This window comes from Chaetura pelagica, unplaced genomic scaffold (genome assembly GCF_000747805.2).
Source record: "Chaetura pelagica isolate M959 unplaced genomic scaffold, ChaPel_1.0 scaffold275, whole genome shotgun sequence".
Lineage (NCBI taxonomy): Eukaryota > Metazoa > Chordata > Aves > Apodiformes > Apodidae > Chaetura > Chaetura pelagica.
The window spans coordinates 9,132,795-9,142,703 of record NW_009953486.1 but is presented as its reverse complement, the minus strand read 5'-3'; the positions used below and the strand labels follow the sequence as shown (position 1 = coordinate 9,142,703).

The following is a 9,909-nucleotide window of genomic DNA, read 5'->3' as shown; positions in this document are numbered from 1 at the left end:
TGCCCCTGCCCTGGGGGTGCTGGGTGAGCAGGGCACCCCAACACGGGCTCCCTGCCCTGTAGCAGCCCGGGGCACCCCGGGAGGGAGGTGCAGGGCTCTGCAGGTCTGGGTGCTCACGCCGACCCCCCCGGGTGTGTCTGGCAGGGCACCTGGCTGGGCTCCTGGCATCAGGCACCACCTGCACCAACATCTACCAAGGCTTCTCAGGCTGCGTGCTCAAGCTGGGGGAGAACATGGCCACGTACGAGGAGGGGGAGGGCACGGAGCCGCAGGAGTTGCACCGGGTCTGTGGGTGAGTACAGCCCCACGGGACCCCCTGCCTGGCCCACCCCGCGGGGGGCAGTCCCTGGAGGAGGGTGGGCTGAGGGGGTTGGTTACCTGTGGTGCGTGGCCAGCCTGGCTTTTTGGCATTGACCCTGTGCCAGGTGTTGAACTCTCCTCTCTCCTGCCCTCCTGGACCCTGTGGATGCACACACAGACACACACACACACACTCCCCACCTTGGTCCCATTTCAGACAGACCTGGTGAGCTCCCTGCATCCATCCATCCCTCTGCTGCATGGTTCTGCCTGGAGTTTGCATCCCCTGTGTTTTAGCCACAGCTCCAGCCTCCAAGGCTGGTCCTGTGACTCTCTGCATCCCTGGAGCAGGGCTGGTGGGACCTGACCCCTTGTGCCCTGCAGAAAAGGCTTCCCTGGACACCTGTGTTTCAGTCACTCACTTGCATGTGGCCAAGGTGTCCCAAGGTCTAGTCCTGCTGGAAGTGCCTGCACTTGGCCTTGAGCTGGATCCTCCTGCCCAGACCAAACTCTCTTCCTCCTTCCCTGCTGAGACACTTTGTCCTTTGGGCTTGAATTATCCCCATCCCTGGTTTTGGGGGTTTTTTTTTGTAAGTTTGTAGCAGCTGCCCCAAGATGGTGGTGTTGAGAGGACATGAACTTCAGGGGAACTGAAGTAATAGTGAAAGAGCTGGGTAACAAGGGGTGGTGCTGGGCAGGTTTGGGGAAAGACCTGCTTAAAAAGCAAATGAACAGAAGCAGAGAGGTGGAGGGGCAAGTGAAGGGTGGAAATAAGATGCTTGCAAAAATAAATGGAGGCAGCTCTGTGTCCCCAGCAGTGAGCTGTGGGGAATGGAAAGGAGGAAATACAGACAGAAATGAGGGGAAAATCAGAGTACCTTGGGGTGGTGGAAACCTGCCAGGGCAAGGAGGGCTGAGTGCCCTGCAGGCCAGGATTTCCAAGCTGCTGAAAACCACCTCAAGGGCTGGGAGGGGAAGACCTTGCCCTTACTGATGGGGTGGAGGCTCTGGGACCTGCTCTATGGTGCCAGCACAGCTGGTTGACATCTGGCAGGGCTGGGAGACAGCCAGGACAAGGAGCTGCTGCTGAGGCAAGTAGGGGGTCCCTGACCTTCTTGCCTGCCCCAGCTGAAATACCTAACTTTGGTTGTTGTCAGAAGTGGAAAACACTTTGACAAAGCTCTTCTGCTCAAAAAGAATGGAAAAGTAACTACCCCCATTTATAACAAATTGGTGTTGTCCATTTCCTTGTCAGCAAACACAGCTGGGAGGCTATGTGACCTGCTCTGTCCTCCCCTTCTCCAGGCAGCAGCCTAGCTCAGGATGACAGTCCTCTGGGATGTGGCTGAAGGCTGGGATAAAGTGGGAACTGCTGTGCTTGGGGCTGTAATATATACTTTTTTTTTTCTTAACATGTGGCATCTTGGTGTTAGAAAGCAACTGAGCGTGCAGCCCAGCATGTGCTGTGGTTGACTGTTGGGGGGGTGATTCCTCTGCTGAAACTCATGTGAAATGTGTGAGATGAGGCTTTTTACAGGCTCCAGGGCACTGATCATCACAGGTCCTGGGATTTTCCCAGCTGGCAAGGCTGGGGCTCTGCACTTTCTGAGACATGCCAGCTTCTCCTGCCCATCCTGGTGCATGGTCAGCTGCATTTGCTGTGGCTGGAGGAAAATGTTGAAGATGTCCCAGCATCCTGACAGAAAATATTTCTGAATAGTTGGCCTTTAACCCTCGGCCTTTTCCTCTGCTGTCTGCATTGCTGGTGCTGTGATCTCCTCTTTGGGAGTGTGGGTGAGGGACAGACAGACACAGAGCTGGGGCCAGCATGGGGCTGGTGGCATCTTGGCCCCATGTGTGGTGCTGCCCTGCAGGTGGCCTGGGCAAGTCACTTGACAGTGTCCTGCCTGGCTGGAGCAGATGGAGGCTGTGAAGGGTGAAACACTGGGAATTGCCATCCTGGCTGAAAGCAGAAGCAGGCAGGAGCTGTCATCCCCCTCACCTTCCCCCAGCCATCTTCTGCCTGAAGACATGGGCCAGGTTTAGCTACTGCTGCAGCTCTGGGGCAAGCACAGGAGGTTACTTGTGTTGGCACCAGCTTTTCTCATTATCTGGGGACATTTATTCTGCCAGAATGACTCGGTTTAATGAACTCCCTCACAGCTGGGCTTCTGACGTAAGCACTGAGAGGAAAAGAAAGTAAAGGAGAGTGCCTGGGTTCATGTGTCTGCACAAGGTGTTGCCTCCAGCACAGGACACTTGGACAAAGCCCAGCTGTCCCCTTCCTGTGCACAGGGTCCCTGCTTAGCTGGCTGGGCTGCATCTCCTTCCTGAGGGGTGGCACATGTGCCTGCTGTCCTGCTGGGATGTGGGAGGTGGCAGAGCAATTGCTCCTGTCCTCTAGGCAAATGCACTACAGGGTCATCCCATGTGGTGCTGGACTGGTGGGGTGATGTCCACTGCACCCCTGTTGGGAGATTTTCCTGGGGCTGTGGTTTTCAGCTCTGTGTCTGCTGGGATTTTTCTAGCCCTGGAAAATAACAAAAACCAAACAAACAAAAAAAACCAAACACCAAACCTACAACAAAACAAAAACACCCCCCCAAAAACCCCCAAACCCCAAGTTGCCATGCCCAGGGAAGGCAGCCAGGGAGTCTTGAGCAAGCAGCTCCTGGCTTGTTACCACAGGGCTGTGGGTTATCTTTCCTTGTCATTTTGGTTTTTCTTGCTTCTCCCCAAGAGCCTTTTTCCACTGAATGGCTGCTGCTTATTCAGGGTAATACCCAAAATATAGATGGAGATGAGTCTAACCAGGGCATACTGAATAACTCCCCCTGCCCATACCTTAGTTTTAAAGCTGTGACCATCTGTGGGAGTTGTTGTCCTTCTCCTTGCTTTGTGCTTGTGTTTTGCCCTTGACTCAGCTTGGAGGAAGCTGTGAATGAAGCAGGCTGGGCCTTTGTTCCCAGCTCATTTTAAATACTTGGGGTGCTTGGTGCCAAAGGGGAGCACTTGTGGATGGAAGATAATGGATTTTATTGACTTCTGGAGGAAGAAAGAAAGAAAAAAGTCATGAAATATTTTCAGTGTGTTTTGATGTTTGGAGTTTTAGCTGAGATGCTCTGGGAGATGATGGAGGGGATGACAAAACACAAAAGGTTGTTGCTGCTGGAAGGATGAGCTGGGGCAGCAAAGGCTCTGCCCAGCTCCTTGGTGCTGTGCTGCTGCAAAGGGCCTGATGGTGCGTGTCTCCCTGCCTGCAGGTACTGGGATGAGTTCCACACGTGTGCCCTGGCAGTGCTCTGGGAGTGCCAGAAAGAAGCAGTGGCCATCTGGGAGTTGCTGAGACTGGAATCAAGAAAGATCAAATTTCCAGGCAGCTTGTTCGACCTCTGCAGCCCCAGCACGGCCCAAAGCTTTGCCTGGACCCACCTTCCCAACATTTCCACCCTTGGTATCCCCCTTGTCATCACTTGGCTGAATTTATAAACTGCAGGTGTGTGAGGATGGCACGGAGGTGGTGGCAGCAGCAGCGTGTGTTGGGGCATCCTTCTGAGCTGTTTTCCAAATGGAAAATCCTCTGAGGAATGCACTGTGCTCAGTGAACACTTGGCTCCCTCCTGCACCTGGAAGATGCAGAAGAACTTGGCAGCTTCTCCTGGGTTTTGCTGTTTCTTTGTCATTTGGGATAACACCTGTGCCCTTCTGCCTCGAGGCACCAATCTGGCCGGCCTCAGAGTTTGGGAACTTGTAGATACGGGGCAGAGGAACTGGGGGGAAATGAGAAATTGGTTGACAACACTGGATTCTTTTGCACTCTTCTGTGGCTCCTGGAAGGAAACCTGTTTGCTTTGCTGACTCTTTCCACCAGATCAACTCTCCAGATTTCTTATTTGGGCACTGAAAACAAGATGGGCATTTCTGCCACTGGTATCTGTGAGGTGCAGGGGACGGTGTCTGGCCTCTCAAAGGAGTCCCTACAGCTCTGTACTGGCCTTTTTTCTTTGAGGACATGTTGAAGCCCCTGCTGGGGAATAATCACGGGTGTATGAGCTCTTCTCCTGCACACATCTGAATTCCCAAGTCACTCTTGTGTTATGTGTAAATCCCTTTTTTAAGAAAATAGAAGTGAGGGAAATATCTGGGGCGAGAGGGAGTGTCAAGTTAGCCGGACAGAAAGTATTTATAACAACTCCTTTGCTGCAAAGCTTTCCCCAGGGAACCTGCAAGCAGCTCTGTAGGTGGCTGTGTGTAATTCCAGAGCATTAAAGTTTGTTTAGAGCCTACAGTGTGGCAGCAGTTATTTGTCCTGGCTCTTGTTGGGCAGCATAGACTCTTCCTGTCTCCTTTGCAGCTGAGGGCACTGTCAGTGTCTCAGCTTCAGTACAAGCAGCAGTGTTTGCAACAGAGAGGTGCTTGCAAGTCATTTCTGGCTATGTTGGAAAAAAAGGAACAGTATTTTTGGGCAGCAGCAGGCAGTTCTGTGGTTTAGGAAGGCTGGTGAAGCAGTGCCCTGCCTGACCATGCAGGGTTGTAGGAGCCAGAGCCCCAGCGTGGGTCTGTAACCTGTTCCTGGGAGGGTCTCAGGGCAGTTCCTCAATAAGAGGAAGCAGGGACAGTCCCACTGGGACTTTTGCTGCTTCCAGTGTGTTCCCCACGTGGTGCTGCCTCTCTGGAATGGGGAAATAGCTGGTCTTCATGCTCTGAACTAGGACTCAAGAGCTGGATGTAATGGGGAACTCCATGTTCTAATTATGGGACTCAGATGTTTCATGGGATGTGAAATGTCCACGTTGAACTATCAGGGTATTTCAGCTTCACTTCCCTAGATGTGTCTCTCACACGTCACTTGAGCTGTTTTCATAGATTGTTTGGCCTCTTCCCACTGGCTTCATGGTCAGCAGGAGCAGGCACTGCTGACAGTGAAGGTTAGTCCTGTGCAGAGCTCCTCGTGGTCCTCAGGAATGCTGAAGGAAGCCCTGGCACTGGTGCTCTGAGGGCTGCCTGGTGTGGGTGCAGGCACAGCTCTAGATACCACCAGAAGTACATGGCCAGGAGGTTCTGAAACTGTCCCCAAAGCTGATGAAACTGTCCCCAACAGTTCTGAAACAGTCCCCCACTGTTCCACACGTGCTTGGAAGTGTGAGCAGCAGATCTGGGGCCCTGATAGCCCTGGAGATCCCAATGGATGCATTACAGGCCTGTGGGCAAGCTTCTCCTACAGCAAAAGATCTTTTCACCAACAGTGGTGTTGGGGTTTAACTGCTCTCCATTTTTTTGTGTTCTTCATCTTGCCTTCCCCATCACTTAACACTCTGCTCCTGCAGCAGCAGGAGAATATGAATAAATTGAGCCAAATTCCAAGATATAACTTGGGGAAGAGCAGCTGGGGTACAGACCTTCAGTGAGAGGCACCTGAGCTTTCTGCAGGCAGCAGAGTTGTTCCTTGTGAATTGGGTATCTCAGACACAGAACCTTAAGGTAAGTCATGGAGAGAGGGTAAACCCAGAGCACTGCAGAACCTGGAGTGAACCACTCTGCTGCTTTGGTTTTAATTCTTATTCTGCTCCCACAGCAGTGTATGCTGTTTGATCCTGTTCCCCTCTCCCCCTGTAAGCCCTTCTGCCTGTGGTTTGTAGCTGAGGACACCTGAAGCAGGTGGGTATCATGTACAACCAGGGCTGGAGTCCTTTGGATCCAAATCCTGTACCTGCCCTTTGTTTAGAAACTGTTTCTAGCATGCAAATAAGCACAGCTCCCCCAAAATCCCACACCCCTCTTTGCTTCTCTTTGGATTTAGCAACTTTTCCTGTTCAACTTTTCTAGTTTTAAACAGCTTTGGGGAATGTAAAAGCCCCAGCAGAGACCTCCAAGAAGTCTTCTCTTTGTAAACACCATGGATGTACATGGCTGACACTGCCACTGTCTCCAAGGAGAGCAGGTGTTGGGGCAAATCTTCCCTGGAAGCAAATCCCTCAACTATTGCACAGAAAAAAAACAAAGATTCATTAAGAAACAAAGACCATCTGCCATCGTTCTGGTATGGAGCAGCAGATTGATTTATTATTTTTTTTTAAAGCCAAAGGTGCTCCTGAATCTGACTGAAAGCTTGTGAGTGGAAAATTAGGTCTCACAGTATGGGAGTGATGAGTTTCAGAGGCTCCCTCCTCAGTATCTTGTTTTTAGCAGAATTTCCCCCATGGCTAGGACAGTTACAGTAGATTTCCTTCAAAGAAAAAAAGGGCAATGTACAAATTCAGCTCTCAAAGGCAAAGTCAGAAGACTCTGAGAAAGCATTTCTAGTCCAGCAGGCTTCGTGCTGATGCAGTGCAGCTCCTTGGATGTCCCACAGCCTCAGTGTTAAATCCACAGTTGTCCAGGATTCTTCCCATGGCCCTCCTCCTTCCCAGACACTCCACCCCCAGCCATGGAGGCTGCTACAGAAGTCACAGGAGAGCTCAGGAAGCCAGGAGGTAAGTGCCCCTTGGTCCAGCATTTTCATCCCTCTTCTGCCAGGGGAACAGGGAGCACCTCTTTCATTCTGTCTCACGGCACCTCTGGGATCAGCTGCCATTCTCCTTTAAGGAACGGGAGGGATGTGGCTTTTCCTCTGCTCTCCACCTTCACTCATTAGCCTTACTTGCCCTAAAGCTGCTCCTGAAGAACAGAGGAGTCCACACGGAGCTCTGGTGTGATGTGAAACCTGCAAGCTTTCCCTGAGCAGGGCTGGGATGTTCTTTCTCAGTAACAGCAACAAAAAGCAGGAGAGGACAAAATGACCCCAAGAGTCCCAAGCCAGGACTGACACCCAGCCCCGTGTTTGTCAGCCCCGAGGCAGAGCGTGGCTCTGAGCCTGATCCCAGCTCGTCTCTAAAGGAGATACTGGCACCTACTGGATGACCAGTTTATATCTGGGCTGGAGGAAAGGCCAAGTAACCTTATACATGAGGAACGAGCAGATTTTGAGAAGGGATGAACTTGTTTGCTGACTGAGGGGTGGAGCTGGAGGGGAAGCCCTAGGAAGTGACCTCTGGGTGGCCCTCCAGCCACCCTTGGCTCCTGCCCAGGAAAAAAGAACCCTGTGTAAACTCTTCCCTCTGAAAGGGCTGCTGTTCTAACCCTGTCCTTCAAGGGGGGTGGTCAGGAAGAGCTGGCAAAACCTCAGACTATTAAGAGGTTCTGCCTAAATACGTGTAGCCAGCAACCCTCCTCCGTGGCAGAGCTGCCATGTGTTTAGCCCATCAGGATGTTCTCCTGCCTCCACTTAAAGATTGTTTGAATAGGAGAGCAGGAAATGAAATGCAGCTCCCCCAGTGACAGAAGAGCACCTTCAAAGAGTTTATCAGTGTCTGCATCTCCAGTCATCCCAGCACTTGCCAACAAACTGAATTACCAAATGATTTAATGCAAATTATCACTTAGAAATATTAACACACAAAGGAAAGTTACTGCACCAAGATGCTACACAGGAAAAAAAAAATCTCTCTTTAGAACTTGCTCTGCCTTCCCTTGGGGTGGCACAAACTAGTCATCCTCAGTGGAAACCAGGCCACAGGCCCTCTTCCTTGGGCTGCAGGATCTGGGAGAACCACCTGGCTATGGCCTCAGCAGCAAGATGTTGTCCCTGCCTGCCCACAGGTGTTTATTTGAAGTGCCTCTCAATAAAAGAACATCCTCTTCTCTTGAGGAACAAGCAGCAGGCTTCTCATGTCACTGAGCATCACCTCTCCCAGACCAGATCTGTCACTAGACTTCTGAAGGCTGATGGGAACACCCAGACAAGTGGGAAGAGCAGCATGGCTCCAGGACACCTTGGCAGGCTTTCCCAGCTCAGCTCCAGCCTCAAGCTGGACACGTGGAGACCCTGGATTGCTGACACTCCCTCTGAAGAGAGGATTACGCTGCCTGACTTCCCCAGCCAGCACTCACTGCTGCCTTCACTTAAGAGCAGAGGTATGAAATATTTACTGTAGGAAATGGTGTCCTGGACAGTGGGCAACTTGCAGCCACGTGTTCTCTGGCTGAATCCTCCTGTTGCCATGATACAGGCACTCGTGGTACTTCCTGAAGTGCTCAGCTTCCCAGGAGAACCATAACACACTCACAGCAACATCTTTTTATTATTACAAAAGATTTCTTCAGCAAACTGCTGACATCTCTATGTATTAAACATGGAAACAGCAAACAAACCCATCTAACATTATAGGTTATTTAGGATCCCAGCTGGTGATTCAGGTAAGTACAACTTTCTCCCCATCCATTCACTTCCTTGACTTTTTCTTCCAAGCAAAGCCCAGACAAGTTACAGATGAGAAGCAGCAGCTCCAAGCCCCACTGCTCACTCTGCTGCTCTTCTCCTGCAGGAAGAGCCAACCACTGCATCACCCACACAGGAGAGTTTTGCTCAATTCCACAGGCTCCTCACACATCGCACTTTGCTGCCTGGCTTTTCACAGTCTCATCAGTGAAGAGTTTAAGAGCACCCACTCCAAACAGTCATATTAAATGCTTTGTATTAACAAAATAAACATCTGCTCCTCCCCTCTTGCTGACTGATGCCAGAGGAGACACTCACACTCATGCAGTCCCCAAGGTCAGGAAAAAAAACAGTCTGGACAGACCTGCTGTGCTTCTTCAGTGACCATTCTCAGGCATATCAGATGCATTTGTGCTGGAAACAATGACAAAATGCAGCATGTTGTTGCCAGAGTGAGTCTATACGTTGGATTTGGGGGCAGAATTGAGGGGGATTTCCCTGAGTTCTATCCTCATGCAGAGGTACTCCCCGATGGCAGCCATCAGTGCTGTGCAGACAATGTGCACCAGCCACCACGTCAGGGTGGAGGGGAAGTGGGAGTTGTAAATCCAGCAGCCCAGGAGGTGGAAGAAGTGAACTGTGACTGTGAAATCCAGGCACTGCTTTCCTCGCCGGATGAAGTACAGCAAAGCCAGGGCACTGCCAAGAAGAAAGGGATTAGTAAACAAACCCTGCTGTGCCCCTGGGAAATGGGGATGCAGTTAAGAGCTATGAGCTGCTGCTGCTAATGATTTAGCTACTTTAGAACTTCATTGTTTTAAGGATAGGTTGTTTCTGACCTTGGTCCCAGCTGCTTACAGATTTCTAATCGCCTGATGGCAGGAAAATGAGCTTTGAGTTTACAAATCCCTGCCCTGCTGCTCTGCACAAATCTCCCCCAGTAACCTTTGCCCAGTGGCCAAACACATTTTTGCTTACAGATCAATGTTTGCTGAGACCCATTCATCTGAACCTTCAGTAAAACCTCTCCCCAGAAGCAAATCCCATTCCAGGTGGGAAACTGAGGCAGTGAAATTACTTCTCCAGGCTCTCAGGGAGTCAAGAGTCAGCGGTTCCCAGCTGCAGACATGCTCAGTCAGGGCTCTGGGGAGGGGTCTGGGGAGAGGCAGTGGGTCCTGCTGAGTTCTTTGAAGCGCCTCACGTTAGCAAAGCAGAAGGGCAGGCAGCTGCTGACTTACCAGGTGAGTGCATTGAGGATGAAGGCCATCATGGAGAGCCTCCCGGGCAGGGTCGAGAAGCCTAAAATCTGCAGGGGATCGTTAGCAGGAAACCATGGCACCAAAGCACAGCCC

General features: G+C 51.3%; 2 protein-coding genes across 2 annotated transcripts in view; one reads left to right on the top strand and one right to left on the bottom strand.

The window, feature by feature from the left end:
- The window catches only part of LOC104389752, a 10,607-nt gene extending 6,818 nt beyond the window's left edge, over positions 1-3,789 (top strand). Inside the window, exons 2-3 of the mRNA XM_009998790.1 lie at positions 63-292; positions 3,564-3,789. Coding sequence (XP_009997092.1) covers positions 63-292; positions 3,564-3,789 — 456 coding nt within the window. The remainder of the gene's footprint in view (positions 1-62; positions 293-3,563) is intronic.
- A 5,226-nt stretch (positions 3,790-9,015) lies between these two features.
- Positions 9,016-9,909, bottom strand: part of SYS1 (Sys1 golgi trafficking protein) — a 6,805-nt gene continuing 5,911 nt past the window's right edge. Inside the window, exons 3-4 of the mRNA XM_009998789.1 lie at positions 9,796-9,863; positions 9,016-9,256 (exon numbers count right to left, since the gene is read on the bottom strand). Of these exons, the coding sequence (XP_009997091.1) occupies positions 9,016-9,256; positions 9,796-9,863 (309 nt within the window). The remainder of the gene's footprint in view (positions 9,257-9,795; positions 9,864-9,909) is intronic.